Raw genomic sequence first — 25,577 nt, 5'->3', positions numbered from 1 at the left:
AAATCCTTTCTTCCTAAAGTTCTCTTTTGACGAGTTGCTCGGTTAAGTTTCCTGAATACGCTTCTCTCCAAAGTCAGCTCTCTTCTCTGCTGCCAGGAATCCTTTTCCTCAAAGCTACTTCCTCCCTCTCTATATTCTTGTCTGTCTGGGAATGCTAGTATCCGTTCCTTGCTGGAGGCGATGTCTCCTACTGGTCAAGTAATTTCCCTTCAAAATAACTTGATGGAGGAGAGAAAAATTCACTCCTTATGTCTTCAAGAGGCTCATTCATAGGCAGCTCCCTACTCTGTTTCCAACTCTCCATCTCATTAATAGGCAGAACTGTGGTAACTTTTTGCTTAGGCAACTTCGTTATTCCCTTCTTGACTCAATCTGAGAGACATTCACATTTCATCCAAGGGTCACAGGGTGTTATACTTGATTAAAACTTAATCCTCATTGATATGTGACTAAATCCTATACATTCTATCAGCTATTGTCTGAGTTGGGATGGGAGTCAGTCTCCTTCCTTATGCATGAAGAGAAATAGTTTTTTAGTTCCTCTACCTTCTCAGCTATGCTAGTGGAGTGTTTCCTTTGTCCTCCATACTTGCTGAAATCTCTGGTTCTCAGTGGTGATTCCTACTAATCCTTGTTGCAATTTCCCAGTATTTTTGTTATGTGGGGGGCTCTTGAGGAACTCCTTTTATAATGATATTTTCTCTCCTTTTTTCAAGCTACATGACACACTTACTTAGGTTCTTTTGATTTACACAAGTATCTTCCTTGAATTTGGATCCCTTAAAATGGGTGCTCTTTGGGGTGTTAACCTAGCCACCTTCCCTCGTGCACTCTCCTTCATTTCCGTAGCTTCAGCTAGCCCTAATCTCTCTTAGGAATATTAGTCCCCTGTCTCTATTTACCTCCTGGAAATCAGTGCCATCTGGACTTTTCCTCAGTTTCTCAAACACAACATGGCCTGAGTTGAGTTCATTATCCTGCCTTGAACTATTTTCTCCTTCTGATATCATAATTTCCTTCTGTGGCACCAACATTAACCAATCTCCCACATTAAAATCAAACCAAACCAAGCCCTGGGGTTTACCTTTGGCTCTTTCTTCTCCCTCTATCTCATACAGTTTTAAGCAGCAGAGCCTTTCACTTGCAAACACATGAATACATTCATGGTGACTAACAGGAGAGAGACCCAGAATCATCCCGATGATTATATATTCCATTCAATATCTGCTTAATGGAAATGTCAAGCTCTTTATGGTTTTCACAGAACTGGCAAGATCCATCTCCTCTCTCCACCCCCACTTGCCGTCACTCTCTGTGTGTAGATTTGTTGGATTAGTCTCTTGACTCAGCTTCCACCTACTGGAAGATGATGCTTTTTTTCCTTGCTTAATTTTAATAGGCCCCCATCATATGAGTTTGGTATAATGGAAATGGGATACATGCATGGTTTCAATATTTATAGTTCTTTCTCATAACTAAAGGAGCAAAAAGAATAAAATAAAAGATATTTAAAACAACTAGCTGATAGGCTGCATAAATGTAGCTCTTCCCAGCCTGAGGTGGTCCAGGCTATGGGGAGGTCCAAATCTCACAAGTCACAGGGATACAGTTCAAGTGCTCAGACTCAGATCGCCCCATCAGTGTGTCCTCCTAGAAGTTCTCAAGCATTCCTAATAATATCTCATTTGCAGCCTTTCAGAAAGTCAATGTCATTCATTCGAGGGAGCTCAGGATCCAAGAAACTCATTCTTCTTCTGCACTGATTTTCCTCACTCTTTTCTCTGTTTGTGGCTGAGATCTCAGCCCCAACTTGCACCTGCTCTCCCAGAGGGCCGATTCCTCAAACAGGCTGAATAGAACTCTTGAGTTAAGCCTTGAGATTTGTTCATGACTTCTCAGAAGAAAAATTAAGCCATTCATCTCTTTTGTCCTTGAAGTCTCTTCAGTCATGCTAGTTGTGTTCTATATCATTTCTACGCTAGGCCTGTTAGTTCTTTTCTTACCTTTCTCAAAAGCAGAAGCTTGGTGGACAGGGCCTATAGATTTATGGCAAATCCCACTCACTCTCACGCCTTCCTTGACATCACGGAGGAAAGCAAGGAGATTATCTCACAATCAATTACTAACTCTTAGAGATGTCATCTCTGTAACATCTCTCAGAGCTTCCCCACACCCATCACTCTCCACTCCCAAGGCTTCCGCCCTGGAGGCCCTCAGAAGCATTCACTTGCACTGTAGCAGCAATCTTCTAATTGGGCTGCTTCAGTCCCTCCTGTCATGCACCCTTCATGCCTGACTAGATTAATCCCGTGCATTGATCAAGATCTATGTCAGAATTCTTTCCTCAAAACTCACCAGGGGCTTCCTATTGTCTGAGTTCAAACTCCTCAGTTTAACTTTCAAAGCCTTCCTCGGTTGGACACTTCACTTTGTCTCAGCCTTACCCTGGCGTACTCCTTGCTCCAGACTCCACTCTCTGACGAACTAGACTGTTCTTTGCTTTGGAACCCGCTTTAGGCTACTCTTTGCTTATGATTTGTTCCTCTGTCTGGAATGCCCTTCCCTCCTCTTCTTCATCAGTTGAATTTCTAATCCTTCTTTAAATCCCACCTCGACCGTCCCCCTCCAGGAAGTCTGCCACAGAGCTTCCTGGCTGGCAACCAGCCTCGAGATCTCATTCGGAATTTTGTTTTGTAACTCTAATGCATTTGCTGTTAAATATTGCATCTTCCCCACCTCTGTGCATGTGCTCATGTCATTTTCCAATTCAGAACTACATGTGCCCCTCATCTCTGCCTATCAAAATCCTTCTCTTCTTTTAGGGCTCACATCAGGTGCTGCTTCCTTTCTAGAGCTTTCCCTGTTTTGCTCACTGAACGGCTTTCCTTCTTCCTCGGCTATTCCTGAAACCCTTTCTCTTCTTTGTCTCCTTCTGGAACCCATCACCAGTATGCAGAGACAGCCTGTATCATGGCTGACAGCTAGGAGTGAGCTACCTCTCTCTCCAGTTCCAGCCTCCCAGCATCCACTTCCACAACAGCTTTGAATGCAGTCTTAAAATGTTTCAGCATATGCACGTTACAAAATTTTGTCAAGTAAGAGACGGAAAAGAGACCTGAGCATTTTGCTCATCCCAGGGAAAGAAGAGGGACTGAGAAAATGGCAGGTGAGAAACAGCAGCAAGAAGCTGACCTAGAGGACTAAAGAAGGAATGAGAGGTGGATAGAAGTCTGCTTCCGCCAATCAGAATCCCAGAATCTCAGGGGTGGAGGGGGGCTCTGAGGCATACAGCCCAAGTCTGAATTGAACAAGAAACCCCTCTAGTGCATGTCCAAATAATAACCCCCCAGCTTCAGCTTGAAGACATTCACGGAGGGGGAACGCCCTGTGATCTATGGGGCTGCCACAGCTGGATTTGGCAGCTCCCATTGTTACAAGTCTATCCTAACTTTCAGCCTCAGTCGACCTCTCCAGCTCCCCCTTGACTTCTGGTTCTTTCCTCTGAGATTGAGCAGAACACAATTAATTCCTCCTCTTCAGGACAGCCCTTCAGATACTTGAAGACAAGACTCTTGTCCCTCCTCAAGGCTTCTCGTGCTGATTGTTCCTTCAGCCATTCTTCCAATTCTTTCTGTAGGGTCTCTTCCCCTCTGGTTGCATCCCCTCCTTGCACCCTTCTGATTCCTCCTCTCCCCGACCCCTGCTCCAGGGAAGAGAGTGCGAGAAGGGCTTAGAAGTCAGGGAAGGGAGGAGGGAAGGTTGCGCTGTTCCAGGGATCAGAGCCTTACGTCTATGGAGTTGGGCCAGGGAGGGCCTTAATAGTTTATAATGGAGGACCCCCTCCATTGGGAGGAAGAAGAAAGGGAGATGATTCTGAGAAGGAACAGAGATCCCCAAGGGTCCAGGAAATACAACTTCCTTGACGGCAGGGCCCCATGGTCTAATGGCAGGGTGACAACCAAGATCCACAGACTCACTGTGATCTACTGGCCAGCTGGAGAGACGCATAGATCAGTTCGGGGATTAACAAAGAAGCTTCAGGACACAGAGGCCGGCAGGTTAGATCGGTCATGGACCCCCTAGATGTGCCAGGGAAAGTGACAATTCATCCTGGTAGAGCAGAGGGCAGGCAGATAGTTGTGCTTCGTCCCCTCCCCCACAAAGCAGCCTGTAGGATTCACAGAACAGTCAATGAGATCCATGGATCTGCTCGGAAGAGGGAGGGAAAACTCAAAGCGGTGACCCGTGGGTCACTCATTCATAGACTAAGAGACCCTCCCAATCGATGGGAGGCAGGGGTTATTAGACAAAGATGAAGAGCCGGATGCAAATCAATGGCCACAGAGGAATTGAAACGAGTATATCCACGGACTCTGATGGAGATGGATCTATGCAGTTATTAGCAGACCGGCAGAGAGGCAGAGGAGCCCCAGACTTGGGTGAGATCAAGTGGTCAGAAACCTGGACTCAGTTTCTCTGTGCAGATGGGACCACGGGTCCCCCATTTCCCTATAGAACAATTGCACTGGAACTGATGGGTGAAGATGGCCAAGGACTGTGTATGTTTAGATGTGGCGATATTCTCTAAGAACGTCTCTATGTACACAGAAAAGTCTGTATGGGTTTAACTCCTTCCCAGGCTCTGAAGGTTCCCTCCTCCAGGAAGCCTTCCAGGATCCTTACTCCAAGATAACCGTCCTCCCCGTGGGGTTTCAGGCAGTAGTCACTGTGTGACCTACAACCGCAGCTGGTCTTTCTGCTGGCGTCATAAAAGGATGTGGGACTGGATGGGACCCTGACTATCAGCGCTAATTTACAGAGGAGAAAACAGATTGAAAGAGAAAAGGCTTTGAAGACAAGACTCTCAGGCCCTCAAGGCTTCTCCTTTTCCAGCTAACTGATCCTTCGGCAGTGCTTTCTGTGGGTACGGTGTCCAGAGTCCTCTGACCCTCAAGCCTGGGGTCTTTGTCTCTCAGACAAGAGGTCCTGCCTCAGAGAGATAGGAAAAAGTTTTTGTGTCCAGTCTCTCTGCCTTTAAAAAGAGGAAGGAGTAAGGTGAAGTGAGGGGATTCACTTTATACAGACTCAGCCAGAGACAAGTAATAAATAGTAGAAATAAGTTTCTAACCCAGGTCTGGAGGTTCCTGAATAGTCCTAAATCACCAAACCACGTGGTCCCCCTGTTTCCTCTCGGGTGTCCAGGTCACTTCACCTCCCACCTCCGACATCCTTGGAGGGCCCTCTGTACAATGACTCTTGGCCAAAGTGCAGCTGGTATGTTCCCTAGGGCGGCCCTAGGAGGTGGAAAGCTCCTGAGGCAGGTTCAGCTGGACTCCCTCTGTCCCGGGTGCATCACCGGCTCCCACCGGCTCCTCAGGTTCCAGAGTGAAGAGGCCGCAGGTCTGAGGACCCCTTTCGGGGGCGGGGCTGGAGCGGCGGGAGGAGGCAGGGGACGGAATGGGGCTCAGCTGCACGGCTGTGGTGTCTTGGACCGTGTGTTCACTGGTCTCCATCTCAAACGTGGCCCGGCCTAACCGACCAGGGCCCGGCCGACCGCCCGCCTTGGCGTGGCGAGCCCCGGGAGCGGGCGGCCGACGGCTACAGATGCAGCAGGCCCCGAAGAAGCCCAGAGCCAGGACGAGCAGGACCGGGCCTATGATGATGGGCGGGTTGTGGCCCGGCAGGAAGGTGGCAAAGGCCCCCACCAGGGTGATGTTGATGCCCGCAAGCATGATGCAGAGGCCACAGGCACAGCACAGTGCAGGGGAGGGGAGACCAGCCGGGCGGGTTTTCCTCAGCGCACTGGGGGCCTGGCTGCCCAAGCTCTTCTCCCCGGCCATTGTCCTGGGAACACCAGTCACACATCAAGGCTCTTCCTCCCCTTCCAAGGCCAGGGGCTGGAGGGCTCCTGCAGCAAGAGTGGGAAAATCATAGGATCGCACAAAGATAGTAGTAACCTCAAGACTACCAGCAGGAGAGCTTCCCACCCTTTTTACATCATGGATACTTTTGGCAGCATAGCAAAGCCTGTACTCAGTATAACATTTTTATTTATTTGTTGTTTTAAAAACTTTTTATTTTTAAAACATATGCATGGATAATTTTCCACATTCACCGTTACAAAACCTTGTATTCCAATTTTTTCTCTCTCCTTCCTCCCCACCTCCTCCCCTAGATGGCAAGTAATTCAATATATGTTAAATATGTGCAGTTGTTCTATACATACTTCCACAATTATCATGCTGCACAGGAAAAATCAGATAATGAAAATGACAACACTACCTAAATTATTCTACTTATTTAGTGCCATGCCAATCAAACTTATTTTGCAAAAAGAAGATTTTATTTTACAGATTATTTTGCAAGATCTAGAAATTATTTTGCAGATCTAGAAAAAAATAGTAATAAAGTTCATCTGGAAGAACAAAAGGTCAAGAATTTCAAGGGAATTAATGAAAAAAAAAAGACCTAAAACTTTATTATAAAGCAGTGGTCATTAAAACCATTTGATACTGGCTAAGAAACAGAGTAGTAGATCAGTGGAATAGGTTCTGTTTATAGGACAAAATAGGCAATAACTATAGCAATATAGTGTTTGACAAACCAAAGACCCCGGCTTTTGGGATAGGAACTCACTATCTGACAAAAACTGCTGGGAACATTGGAAACTAGTATGGAAGAAATCAGGGCTCGAGCCACACCTAATACCCCATACCAAGATAAGATCTAAATGGGCTCATGATTTAGACATAAAGACTGATAATATAAGCATATTAGAGGAATAGTTTACCTCTTAATTCTGTGGAAAAGGATGGAATTTGCATCCAAAGAAGAACTGGAACTCATAATTGAATACCAGATGGGTAATTTTGATTATATTAAGTTAAAAAGTTTTTGTACAAACAAAACTAATGCAGACAAGATCAGAAAGGAAGCAATAAATTGGGAAATCATTTTTACATGTAAGAGTTCTGATAAAGATCTCATTTCTAAAATACAGAGGGAATTGATTCAAATTTATAAGAATCCAAGCCATTCTCCAATTGATAAATAGTCAAAGCATATGAACAGACCATTTTCAGATAAAGAAATTAAAATGATTTCTAATAATATGAAAAGATGCTCTAAATCACTATTGATCAAAGAAATGCACATTAAAACAACTCTGAGATACCACTACATACCTCTCATATTGGCTAAGATGTCAGGAAAAGACAAGGATGAAAATTGAAGGGGATGTAGGAAAGCCTAGACACTGATACATTGTTAGTGGAGTTGTGAACCGATCCAGCCATTCTGGAGAGCACTTTGGAACTATTTTTAAAAAGTTATCAAACTGCGTATACTTTTTGACCCAGCAGTGTTTCTATTGGGCCTATATCCCAAAGATATCTTAAAGGAAGGAAAGGAACATGTGCAAAAACGTTTGTGGCAGTCCTTTTTGTAGTGGCAAGAAACTGGAAACTGAGTGGATGCCCATCAGTTGGAGAATGGCTGAATAAATTAGGGTATATGAATTATGGAATATTGTTCTATAAGAAATGACCACAGGGTGATTTCAGAGAGGCCTGGAGAGACTTACAGGAACTAATGCTAAGTGAAATGAACAAAACTAGGCAACATCAATATCATACAATGATCAAATCTGATGAATGTGACTCTTTCCAACAATGAGATTATTGATGCCAGTTCCAATGATCTTGTGATGAAAAGAACCATCTGCACCCAGAAAGAGAGAGGACTGTGAAATGAGTGTGGATCACATCATGGCATTCTCACTTTTTTGTTGTTGTTCACTTGCATTTTATTTTTTTACTCATGTACTTTCTTTTTTTGATCTGATTTCTCGTGTGCAGCAAGATAATTATATAAATGTTTTATATATATTGGATTTAACATATATCTTAACATGTATAACATATATTGAATTGGTTGCCATCTAGGGAGGGGGTGGTGGGAAGGAGGAGAAAATCTGAAACAAAAGACTATGCAAAGGTCATTGCTGTCAAATTATCCATGCATATGTTTTGAAAATAAAAAGCTTTATAAAAAAAGAAAAAAATCAGATCAAAAAGGAAAAAAATGAGAAAGAAAAAAATGCAAGCAAACAACAACAAAAAAGTGAAAATACGATGTTGTGGTCCACATTCAGTTCCCACAGCCCTCTCCCTGGGTGCAGTTAATTCTTTCCATCATAAGACTATTGGAATTAACCTGAATCATCTCATTGTCAGCATCACATTTTTAAATACATAAAAATAACCAGGATTAGGAAAGAAACCAATTATATTGAAATATAGTTATCAAAATATACTAAAAAACCCCATGTTCATGGACCATAGTTAGATCTAAATCAAACTCATTTTGTTGAGGAAAAACCTGGGGCTCAGACAAGGGGAAAGAACTTGCTGAAGTTCACACTAGCAAATCTAATGAGGAGAACAACAAGAGGGCAGGATTGGGAGCCTATGTATTTGGTGGATATGATTTCAAAGAGAGGTCCTGGCCCCTACTTCATAGCCTGTGCAGGTATTTGGTGATTTTCCCATTTTGTCCGGTGATTGGTTGATGAACAAGGGACCTTCCATCTACTCAGATGGGCTGATGAACTAAGACTGAGAATGCCTAAAAAAGGCTCTGCTGGAGCCTCTGCATCTCAGAGGCATCCTTATGTCTTTGTGATCACCAGGAAGGAAGAGAACATGAGTTGGTATTGGCTCAGTCGCCACCCCTCTTCACCATGGAGAAAGCAGACAAGACACCTCATTGAGTAGCTGCTCATGCTCTGGGCTATTCCACTGGTCAATCGCACACTTCCACAAGTGGGATCAGCAAACTCCAAAAGCTTCTGGGACTACAGCTGTATTTTTCACCTTCCCCCTTACATAAGTAACTGGAAACTGAGTGGATGCTCATCAGTTAGAGAATGGCTGAATGAGTGATAGGATATGAATGCTATAGAATATTATTATTCTATAAGAAATGATCAGGAGGATGATTTTAGAAAGGCTTGGAGAGACTTAAATGATGACATTTATGTCTTACATGAGACATAAGTAAGCAAATCATAAAACAATGACAACAATGAGTTTTTAAAAAAATAAAGTAATATAAAATATCTAAAAAGCAAGCAAATCATAAAAGCAATGATGATAAGTTTAAAAAACTTAGAAAACTGTTTTGGAATAAGCAGACTTTAATCACTTTATCAGATAATGACAAAGATGGATAACAGATACATACCATCATTTTTGCTAAATACATATATAGTGGTTAACTTAGAATAAAAATAACTAAGATATGAGAATAGAATCAAAAGTTTCTTTATGGATGACAGTCACATGAATTCAGTTAATAAGTATATCAACAAAAAAGGAGTTTAGGAAATGACTGAATGATACAGATTTTTGGTGAAAATAGAAGTTTATGATAGATATTCAGAACCAGATCTATCTGAATTACCAGAGATTTCAGAAGCATTAGTCTTAAGGGACCTCAATTTAGCAATTAATGAAGATAATATGAGGACATGGATGAGACTGTGGATGACAACACTAAAGAGTGTAAAAATCGAGCACCTCCTGAATACCCACAAAGACATGACCTGATGATTAGATTTCTATCTGCTAAACTTGTTATCTTTCATGGAAAAATGACAAATCCCCAATTTATAAATGTCCAAATGTCCTGGAGAACTCAGTCGATAAACCAGGCCATCAGCACAGACTAAATTGGTTTGCTCGCTATTTCCTGAACATAACATTTATTTACAAAAAAATTTAGTAATAGCTTTCTTAGTAGATGTCATTAGCTTAAATATTCACTGTCTTCCCAATCTAGTCCATCATCCACTTAGTTGTCAAAGTGATTTCCCTAAATTGCAACTCCAACTATGTTACTCCTCTATCAATAAAATCCAATTGTCCCCAGTAATGTCTAAGATCAAATACCAGATTCTCTATTTGGCATTCAAAGCCCTTCACCATCTAGCATTCTATTTCTTTTCTTTTTTTTTTTTTCTGAGGCAATTGGGTAAGTGATTTGCCCAGGGTCACACAGCTGGGAAGTATTAAATGTCTGAGGTCAATTTGAACTCAGGTCCTCCTGACTTCAGGGCTGGTGCTCTATCCACTGCACCACCTAGCTAACTCCCTATTTTTTTTTAAATAATAACTCTTTATTTTCAAAATGCAAGTAAAGATGTTTTCAACATTTACCCTTGCAAAACCCCGAGTTCCAAATTTTTCTCCCTTTCTTCTCAATATACCCTTCCCCTAGACAGCCAAATAATCCATTATAGGTTAAACATGAAGCACCCTATTTTCTTTCCAGTCTTTATATACTTTACTATTAGTATCCCCAGCTTCCATATATACTTTCATCTAATGACAATCTTCGTTGCTCTTCCTTGAACCAGGCACTCCATCTTTTGGCTCCAGACATTTTTCCTGTCTTATGCTTAGGAGGCTCTCCCTCCTCATCTTCACTTCCTGGCTTCCCTCAAGTCTTAGCTAAAATTTTATCTTTTATAGGAGGACTTTCCCAATCTCTTTTAATCCTAGCACCTTCTCTTTGTGGGATATTTCTTGTTATCCTGTATATAATTATTTGTATATAGTTGTTTGCATGCTGTTTTCTTCTTCTTCCTCCCATTGGGGGTAAGTGACTTGCCCAAAGTCATAGAGCTAGTAAGTCTGAGGCCAGATTTGAACTCATTCTTTTTGACTCCCTGCTTGGTGCTCTAGCCACAGGGCCACCTAGCTGCCTCCAGCCTTTTTTTTTTTGTCTCACTAGCACTTACCATAGTTTGGCACATTGTAATTGTTTAATAACTGGTGCTTTACTAAATGATGATAGTTGACATTTAATTTAGAAGCCCCTCACAACCTGGTTCCAATCTCCCTTTCATATTTATGAAATTTATAAAAATTCAACCAAAGTGGCCTTTTTTCTGTTCTTTAGATGCAGCATTCAATTTCCCACATCTAGGGATGCTCTTCTTCCTTTGAGAATCTCTATTTTCCTTCAAAATTCAGCTCAAGAGCCATTTCTCCTGTAAGAGGCTCTTTCACGATTCTCACAGAAGCTCCTGCTACCAAATTATTCTGCCTCAATGTTAGAGAATACCCTTTCCCTCTCAGGTGCGACTCTGTGCTTGGAGCAACTCTGGCTGGACCAGCTGAAGTTCCACTTCCTAGATGGCTTTCACTTGATATCCTAAGACAGGAGAGGCAGTAGATAATTGGTCTTCTGAGGAAGTCCAAGATTCAAATCCTGTCTCGAATATAGACTGCCTAAAATCCCACATGTACAGGAAGCCTTTCCCAACTCCTCTTAATGTTAGTACTTATCTATCTTGTACCAGTTGCTAATCACCAATTTATCCTATCTATAACTTGGCTGAAAATAGTTATTTGCATGTTGCCTCCCCCCTGTAAGCTGTTTGGGTGGGGGGGAGAGGGAAGAGAGACCGTCTCTCCTTTCTTTGTATATTCCCGGTTCTTAGACTAGTTTTCTGCCATTTTTTCAGTTGTGTATCTGACTTTTCCCAACTCTTTGTGGGATTTTCTTGGCAATGCTCGTTTTACAGCTAAGAAGGCAGCTAGATGACATAGTGGATAGAGCACCAGCCCTGGTGAGACTTCCAAAAAACACCCCCAAAAGCTAAGAGGAACAAAAAAGACAGAGGCATTGAATGTAAAGGTGAAGAACTTCAAATGTAAATAATAACCTGCACTTTAGAAGACTTTGAGGTTTGAATAGTTCAATTGTTTGAAACCCAGAAAAGACAATGAAATTGCCTCTGAGTCACAGGCCGCATTCGTACTTTCCCCCTGGACATTCTCTGGCGTCAGATTCCAAAGGCAGGCTGGGAAGTGTAACTGGTTGAATCAGAACTGGTCAACATAAACCTAGGAAGAGTTCCTGCCCAATAATGGTTCCAAAGCAAAAAGGATTGTCATGGAGAAGCTTGCTCTCTCCCTTCTCTGGATTGGAGGTGACAAACCCAAGAGCTGACATTGTAAGGACTTTCTTAAAAAGAGGAGAGGTTTCCGCTATTCTTAGGTGGACCCATTGCCTTGGCTGGAAGAGAACTGTAGCACTCCACCTGAAAAGAGCACTCTCGTTGAAGACAGCACAGTACCTCCCAGCCAAGACAGTAGCAATGGGTGGATGAAAGACCACAGCTGTCTATCAGATGCCCAGGGATTCTATCAGATCAACTAGGTGGCTAGGGCACTAGACTCAGTATCAGTGGGCTCCCCCCCTCACCAATGGCTTCCTACAAGTACGAGGAAGACCTGAATTCAAATCCAGATTCAGACAATTACTAGTTGTGTGAACTTGGGCAAGTCTCTTAACCCCTGCCTGCCTCAGTTTCCTCATCTGTAAAAGGAAATTTCTCTCACCTATCTCTCAGGGTTTTTGTGAGGATAAAATGAGATAATATTTGTAAAACTCTTTGCAAACCTTGTAGCACCACATGAACGTTAGCTATTGTTATTAATATCATCATCAACTCCTTTTGTAGAGATGCCATGTCCTCAAGAAGGGCCCTGTAGCTAATGACCTTCCTGGCCATGGCCCAGCAGCAGCTGTACCTATTTGCCAAGTGTCCTGTCCAGATTGATGCAAAAAGCAGCTGCCCAATGGCAAATACCCTTCTAGGTCCCGCTCAGCAAGTGCTATGCCCAGCTGTTAAGGACCATGCCTAAGTGAAGAGCCAGGGCAATTCTCCAAGAGCCTCCACAGTTGTGGATCATAGCACTTGAAGGAGTTGCAAAACTGCCTTTACTAATGTAGCTGTTCCTTGTGGATCGGGATTGAAATAAATTGGAGGCAAGAGGGAAGAGGAGGGAGGTCAGAGAACGCAACTGCCTCTCAGTCTCTTTGTATCGTCATCCTCTCACATGAAGAGAGCCGTTCTACAAGTCTGAGTTAGTCCTCCAGCAGCCACTGTGTCACAACACAACATCCAACAGCAACCCACCCACTCCAGCTCAGTAATCGATCAACTTATCCATTGAGATGCTGTGCTCACTAGGGAGCAAGCTCAGCTGAGTAATGGGATGACTCCTTTCCCACTAGAACTATGCCCCAGAAAACTTCATTAGAACTCTCCAGAGAAAGATAGAACATAAAAATTGATGTTTTAAAGATAGGACTTGTAATTCCCTATATAGGCCCTTCACTACAATTATACTTTGTTAAAAAATTTTTAAAGTAAATTTTATTGGTATTTTCTGTTACTTATATTACCATAGTATCTCATGCATTCTTTCCCCACTCCTTTCCTGAGCGCCATCCCTTATGACAAATAGTATTTTTGAAGGTTGGGGGGGGAGTCAATACAACTGATCAGTATATTGAGAAAGTCTAAAAATATGTACAATGTACTAACAACTATGGACCTTCCACCTCCACCAAGGGTAGGTTGGGCTATTTTCTCATTCAAGTCCTGCTTGAATAAAAAAAAAAATCTAGGTTATTTTGTTATATCCACTTTTGATTTGTTTGAGATGTCATTGTTCTTTCCATTTACATTGTTGCAATGACTATGTACACTGTTTTCTGGGTTCTGTTTACTTCACTCTGAATCAGTTCATATAGATCTTTCTATGCTTCTGTATCTGTTACATACTATCATTTCTTCTAGTACTCCATTATATTCAAGAACCACAATTTGTTTAGTAGATGGGCATCTACTTTGTTTCCAACTCTTAGTTATCACAAAAAGTGCTCCTGTAAATATTTTGGAAAATTGTGGGCTCCCCCTCTCACCAATGGCTTCCTACAAGTACAAGGTACAAGTAGTCATCTAGCTTTGGCAATCTCACCTCCAACTTCATTTTACCAAAAACTGCTTTCTCCAAAGGCCCAATGATCTCTTAACCGATAAATCTGATGGACTCTTCTCAATACCTTAAGTTTTGTAAAGTATTCCACACACATTTTCTCATTTCATCTTCACAGAAACTCTGGAAGGAAAATAGGCAGGTCTTTCATCCCACCTTTCATCTGAGGATGAGAAAGCCAAATCTTCAATACAGTGACTTATACAGGGCCACAGAGATTCCTTCCACACTAACCTGTGCCCCAACCTAGGACCCAGGAGTCTACAGGAACCTGATCCAGAGGGACAGAACAGCTTCCTACCAGTTTATTTTAAGACCTGGCTGTGTTTAGGGATGGGACACCATCATAGAAAGAGAAATGAGACCCTTCCCCAGTGGGATCTAAAGTTTTTAGAAAAGACCAGGCTTCTCTTTCTGTCTCATGTTTAAAGTATGCTCTCTCCCACCACCCTGTTTTTCATGATTAGAGTATCCCTCAGATACTCCTCACCAATATTTTAGCTCCCAATATAACTACCCATAAACAAGAGCGGTACTCCCATAGGTCTAATCTCAGTCTTTCATGTTTCTGTTATTAGTGGAAAATGTATCATCCTCTATCTACTAGGAAGTCCTTGTGGACTGACAGGAAAAGAAATAACAGCAATCTCCAACACAACCCATGGGGCCTCCTCAGCCATTCCCAAATATTCTCTTAACTAGATAGTTATCTGTGAGTCTGGGTGGGTTCTTTAGTCTATTGTCTTTATAACCACAGACATGTCTATGGCTTCATGTCACATCTGTGACTTCATAGCAGATCAGGGACTCCTTTGGAGTAAGAGTCAGCTTTCTCCCTCACCTGGGGATTACTAATTTCTCCTTTTTTTCTTCTCCTTCTATCCTCCCCTCCCTATATACCTCCTTTGCCAATCTGTCAGAGGAGAAGCAACCAATCATGTCAGTCATAAAAGGAGAGAGGTGTGGCTTGTGACTTAGTTTTTGTGCTCCCTGAGAACATTGCTCCCCCTTTTTCCGCTTTAGAAGTGCCTAGCACAATGAATGTTTATGGCAGACCTCTTTGTAGTGACCAGAAACTGGAAACTGAGTAGATGTCCATCAATTGGAGAATGGCTGAATAAATTGTGGTACATGAATGTGATGGAATATTATTGTTCTGTAAGAAATGACCAACAGGATGATTTCAGAAAGGCCTGGAGAGACTCACAGGAACTGATGCTGAGTGAAATGAGCAGGACCAGGAGATCATTATATACTTCAACAACAATACTATATGGTGATCAATTCTGATGGAATTGGCCATCTTCAGCAATGAGATGAACCAAGTCAGTTCCAATAGAGCAGTAAAGAACTGAACCAGCTACACCCAGCGAAAGAACTCTGGGAGATGACTATGAACTACTACATAGAATTCCCAATCCCTCTATTTTTGCCCGCCTGCATTTTGGATTTCCTTCACAGGCTAATTGTACAATATTTCAGAGTCTGATTCTTTTTGCACAGCAAAATAACAGTTTGGTCATGTATACTTATTGTGTATCTAATTTATACTTAAATATATTTAACATCTACTGGTCATCCTGCCATCTAGGGAAGGGGGAGGGGGGAAGAAGGGGAAAAATTGGAATAAAAGGTTTGGCAATTATCAATGCTGTAAAATTACCCATGCATATAACTTGTAAATAAAAAGCTATTAAACAACAAAAAAGAAGTGCCTAGAACACTCACTAAGCCCTTAAAAATTCTTGTTTACTGACTGGTTAGCTGATTGTGGTGGCTGACTTTCTGTATAATTTTGGTCAAGTCAGTCTCCTCATCTATAAAATAAGAGGTCAGAAGTAATTGATTTTGAAGGTCCCTTTCAGTTCTGAATCTCTCAGAATGAATAGATGCTTATTCAGTTGGTCCTGACCAGTGACCTCTCCAGCTATTTACAGCAAGAGAATGCTTTAATTCCCTGGCCAAGTGCTCCAGTATGATTAGAGTGACTCTTTAATGGCATCCTTGAAGGATCTTGGATTCTAGGAATGATTCCTTCTAGAATTTTAAGGGCATCTTCTTGGAAATTAAATAACAGGACTGAAAAAGTCCAGGAATTATGAAAGTCAAGGAGAAGTGGGTGGGCGGGGAGGGCCCTGGTAATTGGAAATTGATTTGACTTCTTTTCACTGCAAAGCCTTCTCATCTGGAAGGGCCTTTCACCTGCCCAGAACTCAAGGCCATCCCCTATACAGCCCCAGCTGGAAGCAGTAAAGAGCAGAATTCTGGCAAATAGGAGTTCTGCTAAGTGTGAAAGCTTCTGGGCAGTCAAGAGCAATAAGGAACCCTTTCGTGGTGATGTTTACGTCCCAGCTCTTTCCTGCTCCTCTCTGGACTAGCAAAGAGAAACCAGGGGGCAGCGTGATTATCAAGTACCTAAGATTACCCTCGTTTATACACACCAGTACTCAGTGGTGGAGCTGGATTTGAATTGAACTTCTCAGACTTCAAAGGAAACTCTTTGCTCTGGATCCTGTGGCTTATTCCAGTGTTCAGCTTGTTCAGTTTCTTTTCAACCTCTCTGGGCCAGCCCTTTGGATCTCTCCTGTGGCACTTCTCATATTCTACATGGTAGCCTAGGCCCGTGTGTCTCCATTGTGTCCTAGTAGACTGCAAGCATAGTGAAGGCAAGGCCTGGCCTAATAGCCCCCTGGAGCTTCCTCTCTTTGCCATGGATTCAGTAGATTGTGGGCACCCTGAGGGCAGGGTTTGGGACTGATGCTTTACCTCTCCCTTCTCTTAAACCCAACACAGGCCCCTGAATTCAGCAGGTGTTGGCAATCTCCGAATCTCAACTTGGGAAAGAATTTATCCAAGTTATAAGGCTGAGCTACAGATTCAGTTCTGGAAAGAGTGTTACAGCTTCATTCAAATCCCAACCTTGCTACTTACTGTGTGACCTTGGACAAGCTACTGTAATCTTGGGGCCTCAGTTTCTCCATCTGTAAAATGAAGAGGTAGGACTGGACAACCTCTAAGATGCTTTCTAGATCTAAATCTGTGCCACCAGGAGAGTTTGAGGGCATCTGGATTATTGTTGTCAAAAGGTAAAACAAGGCTGGACTTCATGGAGTCCTTTCCTGGACCCTGTCTCCATGGCTTTCTCTAAACCTCTGGGAAACCTGGTTCTCTTTTTGATCAACACAGGGGTTGGGATCCACATCTGCCTCATCTCTCCTCAGGATTAGGGGAGAACAGGGGAGGGAGCTCTGGACTAGGAGCTGGGAAGCCTGAGTTTCAATCTGCTGGAATTCTGGATGATTTCCCCCTCTCCAAACCTCAGTTTTCTCTTCTGTAATTAGAGGGCCTTTCCAGCTCATTCATTCAGTAACTCCATCTCACTTCAATTCTGTCAAGATGGATGCATTATGAGTCATTCTAATTGAATGGGCTACACTGGCACTGAGCTCATATCATTCACTCCTTGGGGAGTATTAAAGCTGTTTTTCCCAGACTGAATCCCTGCTCCCTGAGGTCTGAGAAGCTGCCTGTACCTTCCTTGCACCCAGTGACTTGACCCCTAGGGATGATTGGTACTGGGGGAGAAGGCAGTGACCAACATGAGCCCTTTTCTGTATTCATTCTGACAGCAGAATTCAAATTTGAAGGCTGAAGTTCTGGCTTCTAATTATGATTTTAGGTTAAGTCACAATATTTTAAAGATTGAAAGCTGAAAGAAAGTTTCATTCTGTATCTGAGCAAGAATCTTTCTCTGTAACTCCTACCCTTCCTCTCTGTCACACAGGTCCACAGGCAGACTAAAAGAAGGCACAGTCAGTCTCTCCCATTTCTCTCTCTCTCTCTCTCTCTCTCTCTCTCTCCTTCTGTCTGTCTGTCTCTCTCTGTTTGCCTGTCTCTCTGTGTCTCTTTCTCTGTCTCTCTGTCTCTCTGTCAGTCTCATTAGTGAGAAACACAAGAAAGACAACTTGGGGAGAAACATGGAGATTTCTGAAGACCTGAGAGAAAGCAGCTCTTCTCTGAGGGAAAATGATTGACTGAACATTCCTTGATCACCATCTTTGGATGTGACTGGTTTTAGGACTATGGCGTTTATTGCAGAGAAACTGTTTGGGAACTATGAAACTATCGAATAATAGCTATTTGTGTCAGAAATGATAGAAATAGGAATTGGGAGTTATTCAATCTATGTTAGAAATGAGTCACTACTTAAAAAGCAGCCTTAATTTGGGGCTTTAGAAGCCAGTGATCAAAAATTGAGAAACCAATCTGAGAAATCAGAGAAGCTAACAAGAAAAACTGTTCATGCAGGATAAAAAATAAAAGCCAATGGTGCCAAGCACAACTGATGGCTGATATTGACAATAATGTGGTGAGTTGATCTGTTTGGAGGAAAGCTACGATGCTGGGAGCTGATCATCAAAGGAAAATCCCATGAGTTATAAAGAGCTGATTGATAGGGGAAGAAGGATAAATAGTGAGTGGGGTGTTTTTCTCTTTAGAATCATCTATAGGAAAGGGGGAAAGGAGCCTGCCTATTTTATTCTTTACTTCCTTCTATGGTTCTAGAAGGGGGAAACCCTTCAGGGTCTACTTTTCACTGAAAGCTTGTTATATTGCCTCAGCATCTTATTAAAGAAGTAGACCTGCGAAGCCCTGAAGATTCCAGGCTTAAGGCTTCTATTAGATGAAAGAGTAGAGTATTGATTCAGGAGGAGAGAATTCCATAAGGGAGTAGAGAGACCTGAAGAGGAGCTGGTAACACATGGTATAGACTGTTCTCTAAAGAGATGGCAGCATCTAGGCCTGCAGTCTACACTTAAAAATTGCTCTTGGCATATGGATGTCCTTCCTGCTTCACTGCTATTTTCTTCAAGTTTCTTTTTAATTTTCTTCCATGGATCCTGTGGGAATTGGGGAAATTGTGATCCAGGTTTATGGTTAAACTTTTATTCTTGTTTTTGTCTTTAATTTAATAAATGTTAAATTATATATTTTTTCTTTTTCTATCTTGTTTAATCAACATTTTATGTTGAATTGATGGTTTCGTTGAACTTGTGTATTTCTTTAAAAAAATTGATAGTGTCATTATGAATGATTTGTGGAAAATGTCAGAGCTTGGGAGTTAGTCATTAATGTAGACATGTACTGACACCAGGGTTACCCTCATGACCTTGAAAATGAGTTGCATTCATGACAATATCCATAACCATCCCTTTGGGAAAGCACCCAACTGCCAACATGAGTGCAGGGTGGGGATGATCCCAGCCCAGGAAAAGAGAGATCTTGGAGAGAGTTGAGGAGTAAGGGTCACATCCTACACTAATAATTTGAAAGAAATAAAAGAAGAATGGGCAGCTTAGAGAAGCAAGTGAACTCCCTTCTAAATGGAGCTCTTCAAGCGGGGACTGAATGACCATTTGTTGGGGATGTTACAGAAAAGATTTTTGTATTGATGTCTTTGAAATCATTCAAAGTCTGAGATTCTGGAATTTCTTGATGAGGCAGCAGTGGAAAAAGATGGATTGAAGAGTAAAGAAACTGGAAGTAAAGTGACCAGCTGAGAAGCTTTTACCTACACTTTGATTAAAGATGCTCCAGGAACAATGGAAGACCAAAAGAGGGCTATGACATCCCTGATTGTATGGACTTAGTCACTATCTCAGTGCCACTTCCCTCTATTCCTGCAAGCTCTTTCTCCTATTGATGAGTTCCTCCTGAAACCTCCATTTTAGGGAAGGCCCCAGACTAGCCATGTCTCAGTCTCTGGACTTAGCCATTGTGTCTCAATTCTGCTCTTGTGGGTCCCTTCTCCTATTGATGAGTTCTCCCCAGAACTTCCATTTTGGAAACAAACTTCAAACTATTCCTGATTCTCTGGACTTAGCCACAGTTGTAGGTACTTTCTGCTACCTCTTTCTGGTCCTACCCCATTCAGCTCTTCTTTTATGTTGTTTTCATTTACTTTGGACAAACTCCTTGAGAGCAGAGAATTTCTTTTTTTTTTTTAAACAATTCCTTTTTTTTTTTATTTTCATGCATGCAAAGATAGTTTCCAACATTTGCCCTTGCAAAACCTTGTTCCAATTTTTCTACTTCCCTTCCCCTCACCTCCTCTCCTAGACAAAAAATAATAAATGTTAAACATCAATTTTTCTCTACATATTTCCACAATTATCATGCTGCACAAGAAAAATCAGATCAAAAAGGGGAAAAAATGAGAAAGAAAAAAACCCCAGGCAAACAATAACAAAAAAGGTGAAAACACTATGTTGTGATGCACATTTAGTCTCCCTCTCTGGATGCAGATGGCTCTTTCCATCACAAGACCATTGGAACTGGCCTGAATCAGCTCATTGTTGAAAAGAGCCACGTCCATCAGAGTTGATTGTCACATAATCTTGTCATTGCTGTATAAAATGTTCTCTTGTTTCTATTCACTTCACTCAGCATCAGTTCATGTAATTCTCTCCAAGCCTTTCTGAAATCATCCTGCTCATCATTTCTTATAGAACAATAATATCCCATAACATTCATATACTGCAACTTATTCAGCCATTCTTTAAATGTTTTTCCCCTTAAATTTGTTGAGTTCAGTGTAATGCCCTAAGTAAATGCTTAGGAAATGCTCCATGAGCATGTTTCAGGGTGATGTGAAGACCTATTAGCCCTCTGACTGAGATCTGGTCAATATTGTAGAGCTCTGACTGAGGACAAGGAAGCTTGCCAATGCTCTTGGCACAGACACAGCCGAAGAAGTGGAAGTTATTAAGTATCAGGAGCTCAGGAAATTGAGGTCAGAATCAAACAGGACCCTACCACACCATAAAGAGGCAAGGAGGGAATAAAATTTGCCTATGACACAATGTCTTGAGCCCTGAGGCTAGAGGTGTGTAAGTAGAAGGCAGTAAATGCTGTGGGAAACATATAATGGAGCAAATGATGCCCAAGAGATGAGTCCAGAGGAATTATTCCACAACCAAAGGCAGAGTTTTAGAGAAAACCATGACTTGGTTACAAGGAATATAATAGTCATTGGGAGGAATGACTCAAGAGATTAAAAAATGGAGTTGTAGGTGAAATGAAAACTCCAGATAAATCAAAGCCTATAGGAATGAGTTAGAAGAAGAATAAATAGCTAAAATCAAAGGATTTTCTCCCTTACTCAATTAGTGAACCCCTCATGCCATTAAAATGAATCAGAATTCCTGAATTCCATGGGAAAAAGTGGTTCTCCATTAGAACAAAATCAAAATTTAGAAAAATAGAATAAATTTACTATCAAAGATATATGACTTGGAATAAGGATGGTTAACTTAGAAGTCACTAGAAGTCTCATGATTTTAAAAAGCCTGGATACCATATATCAAGAAATCTTAAATGAAAATTGTTCAGATTATACAGGATTTGAAAAATGGAAATTGCTTCACTAGCCATCCAATCCAACCCATACATGAAAAGAATCCCCTCTGTGACACATATGGCAAATGGTTGTCCAGTCTTTGAAGATATGATTAAAGATACTATTCCTTCCCCGCCTCCACCAGGGAGGAAGCATCTTGAAGCAGTTGCTTATATTTTGGGACAGTTAGGAAGTTTTCCTTGACATCAAGCTTAAATTTGGCACCAAAGAAATGGGAAATTTTAAAGAAGGGACTGGTTGAAAGCGAATGCTTACTTTTATTTATTTTATTTTACTTTTGTGAGGCAATTGGGGTTAAGTAGCTTGCCCAGAGTCATAAATCTAAGTTAGATTTGAACTCAAGTTCTCCTGACTGCACCATCTAGCTGTCCCAGTGCTTACTTTTAGGCATATTGAATTTGAGGCGACATCCAGGCAGGAGTATATTAGCAAACATTTAACAACAGGATATCTGGGGAAAATGCACACAGGATTCACTTTTATATTTAATCTGCTCTTTTAGCATATTTCCTATCACTTTAAAAATTTAGATCACTGGAAAAACAATGAATTGAGCCCTGGTTTTGTTTGCCAATTTCTGAGGGGTAAATGCTTACTGAATTTCAGCATACTCCTATATCCAGGTAAATATGTTCAGCAAGTAATAGAGGGAGGAGGAGGAGAAAGGAGGGGAGAAGGAAGAAGGGGAAAGGGAAAGAGAGTGGGAGTGCTATTAAGGCTGAATTTAACTATAGAGATTTGGAGCCATTTTTCTAGAGATCTGTGCTGCTGTCATTATATCCAAAGTATACAGATGGGAGCTAGATAATAGCACAAGTAAATGGACTCTAGTAGTAAGTAATGGTAAGCTTGGAAGGCAGTCTCAAGAAGAAGGCTCAGAGATCAATCAACCAACAAGCATTTATTTGGTACCTACTAGGAGTGCTGAACCCATTTAGGATGTTCTATTGCTCAGATAGACAAATACAAAAGTGAGATTGTGTATGCCTTCAGGGAGCCGACATCCTATCAGGGGAATACAATATGTTCAAAGGTAAGTAAATCTAGGATTTATGCAAAAGAAAAACCCAGTGATGGAAAAGGCACTCAGTCAAGTGAATCAGTCAAGAATTCTGGGAGGGGATGACATTTGAGCCAAGCCTTGAAGGAAACTAGGGCTTCCTTAAAGAAGATTAGGGTGTGAGGAAGAGTATTCCAAGGAGAGAGGATAGACTGTACAAAGGGAAGAGGCAGGACACGGAATTTCATATATGGGGAACAGAAGGAAGGTTAATTGGGCTGGAACAGAGTGCATCATGGGGAGTAATAGGCACCCAGGAAAGGGAGGCTCTAATCAGACTGCAAAGAGCTTTAAAAGTCAAAGAAAGAGGGTTATGTTATAGCCTACAAGTAATGGGGACATTAAGCATGAGAAGGACATGGTTAGCCCTGTACTTTAGGAATATCAATTCAGGGGCAGCTAGATGGTGCAGTGAGTGGATCAAGAACTGGGAGAACTCAGGAATCAGGACTTGAGGTCAAATCTGGCCTCAAAAACTTACTAGCTGTGTTACCCTGGGGAAGTAACTTAACCCTGATTGCCTCAAAAAAGGAGAAGGAGAAGCAAGGGATATCAATCTGGCAATTCCGTGTAGTAGGAAGAGGCTTAAAGCAGGGAGGCTACTGCAGTAGTTTAGGGCAGAAGTGGTCAGGGCTTGTACCAGGATGATGGCTGGGTGAAAGGGATTGTGAAGGCAGGTGCAGATGGAAGTGACAGGGTGTGGAACTGTGTTCCCTTTTGATCTGTAAAATTAACACTCTGAAATTCTGTCTCTTTTGATTCCTGACCACCCCCCGCAGACTCCAGAGAGTCTCAGAACATATCTTCCTGGCTGGGTCATTTCTAAGGCAAATCACCCCCACTGATAGCCAGATCTCCATTCAAATTCAGGCTGAAAAAGCCTTCTAAGTAATTTCAATTGGGAGATCCTGGTCTGATCATCTCCAACTGCCCCCAGCCCCCACCAAGATCTGCTCATAAAATAGATTTCTGTTTGCAATGTCCAAAGTAGCATGCCTTGCCTCTTTGGCAGAGCTGCCGGGACTCCTGCCCGCTGTGAAGACATTCTCTTCTCAGTGCCAGCCTCCATTTCCCTACTAAGACTTTGTTACTGAAGAAGTCAGTTTTTCTAGCAAAGCTGACTTCTCATCCAACAATAAACTTCCATTTTTGCCACTTAAAACTCTTCTGGTTCGTGAATTCTTTCACAAAGGACTTGCACCTCCCATCAGAAGGAGATTTCCACAACTCTCTGACTGCCACGAGAACCCCATCAAAAGGACATTGATTTGGAATAAGAAATCTTGGCTTTGAATCCTAGCTCTTCTACTTTTATGACCTATAAGAAGCTACTACGTGGATAGAGTACTGGATTTGAATTCAAGGAGATGAGTTCAAATCCTGCCTTAGATATTTACTAGCTCTGTGCCCCAGTGAAATTGTGAGCTCTAAACTTTGGGATCTTATGAGGTAAGACATGGCATTGGATTAAAAGTGAGGTGGGAGGTAGAGCAAGGCATTAAGGCCTGTTTCACTGGAAGGATGGTGGTGCCCTCCACAAAGACAAGGAAGTTCAGAATGGGCCCAGTTGAGGTGGAAGGAGGAAGGTGATAAATGTTCTTTTGGACATATTGGATTTCAAATGCCTTTGGGATATCCACTTTGGTACATCCAGCAGACAGTTGGAAATGTGAAAGCAGAGCTCGGGAGAGAAACTGAGGCTAGAATTAAATTCTGAGAGTTGTTTGCATAGAGATATGAATTGAGTTGATGGGAATTTATGAAGTCACTGAGAAAAGAAGATCCAGAACAATCTTGGAGGAATATTACAAGTCTTACAATAGCCACTGTGGGGAGTGGGAGAGAGTCTAGCAGGGAAGAAATAGAATTGCTATACAGAAGTGAGAGCCTGGCTAAGGTTGGCTAACACCAATCTGTGGATCCAGTACTCAGGGCTAGTTCACCAGTTCCTCCATGACTGGGTGACACATAAAGCAACACCACCTATGGGGGTAGGACTCTGAGCTGGGCGTCAGGCATATATACATACAGATATCTATACATATCTATATCTATATCTATACACACATCAGGCAGCATGCACACACACACATACATATTAACAGGTGCTTGTTGATTCCTAGACAGGGCTTTATACTGCTTATTGGATGTAAATAAAGTTCCCAAATGCTGATTAATCATCGAATATGTTCAAAGGCTGCAGATCTTTACAATGAGAAGATTGTTGGTCTTTTAATGTCCCTCCCAACTCCAGCCTCCACTTCCACTTACAGATACATGAGCCAGGGAATGGGGGAAGAGGGGGATGGGCAGAAGAGTCAGAGCTGTTCTAGGCAGATCCCAGGCCACAGGACCTGATTACCCCAAAATCTTCCCCCCCATCGGTAAATTATGCTATTTAAAAGCAAAGGGGGGTGGGAGCGGGGTGCTTTTGCAAAGAGAAGAATCCCTGGGTCGGGACTGCATTTCCATTTGGGAGATTGCTTAAACTGAGGTCTGCCTTCATGTGGAACGATTCTTCCCTCTCCCTCCCAGTGTCCTCCGGGGGATAAGCTGCCCGAGCCTCAGCCTTGGGGGGAATTAACGCCATGCATTCAACAGGTGGCCCGGCTCAGAACCTAGAGCCCGGTAAGAAATCAGAGCCCGGTGAGAAATGAGAGCCCAGAGCCCGGAGTGCAGCAAGAGATCGAGCGCAGAGCCCCGGGGAGGGTCAGAGCGCAGACCCCCGGGAGAGGTCAGAGCTCAGCCCCGGCTCAGGGCATCTCCTAGCTACCAGGCTTTCTGTGGTCCTGACTCCTTCTCCCTCTTGTCTGTTTCTCCCTCCCCATGCGACATTCCCCCCCCCCCCGCCCGCCTGCGGCTTGTGATTTGGGTCTATCTCGCCCTCCTCGCCCTCTTTCTTCCCACTGTCCCCACCCCCACCTCTTTCCCTCCCAATCCGCTTCCCTCACTTGCCTGGAGCCAGGAGTCCGGAGCAGCAGGTGCTGGAAGCGGGGCCTGAGCTGGGGCGGGGGTCACCCGGGAGAGAGGAGGACTGACGACCTGGCGCCCACAAGAGAAGCATCTCCGGGACGGGGGTCTGCACGCCTCCCCCTCTGGAGCACAAACTTTGCAGTCAGCGGGGGTGTGGGCCGAGGGGAGAGAGACGGGCGAATTTAAGACAGCGGCAGATCGACAGATATTGGGGGGCTTGGGAATTGAGGGGCATCGAGTCCATCACAGGCAGGAGTCTGGCTTCGCT

General features: G+C 42.7%; 1 protein-coding gene across 1 annotated transcript in view; it reads right to left on the bottom strand.

Annotated features, from left to right (window-relative positions):
* Positions 1 to 5,894, bottom strand: part of TMEM275 (transmembrane protein 275) — a 6,082-nt gene extending 188 nt beyond the window's left edge. Inside the window, exon 1 of the mRNA XM_051999803.1 lies at positions 1 to 5,894. This exon is cut by the window's left edge and continues 188 nt beyond it. Coding sequence (XP_051855763.1) covers positions 5,295 to 5,840 — 546 coding nt within the window. The 5' untranslated portion in view covers positions 5,841 to 5,894 and the 3' untranslated portion in view covers positions 1 to 5,294.
* Between the last annotated feature and the right edge of the window lie 19,683 nt (positions 5,895 to 25,577).

The sequence above is a fragment of the Antechinus flavipes genome, chromosome 4 (assembly GCF_016432865.1).
Source record: "Antechinus flavipes isolate AdamAnt ecotype Samford, QLD, Australia chromosome 4, AdamAnt_v2, whole genome shotgun sequence".
NCBI lineage: Eukaryota > Metazoa > Chordata > Mammalia > Dasyuromorphia > Dasyuridae > Antechinus > Antechinus flavipes.
Note: the sequence above shows the minus strand (reverse complement) of the source record. Positions and strands in the feature narration are given on the sequence as shown.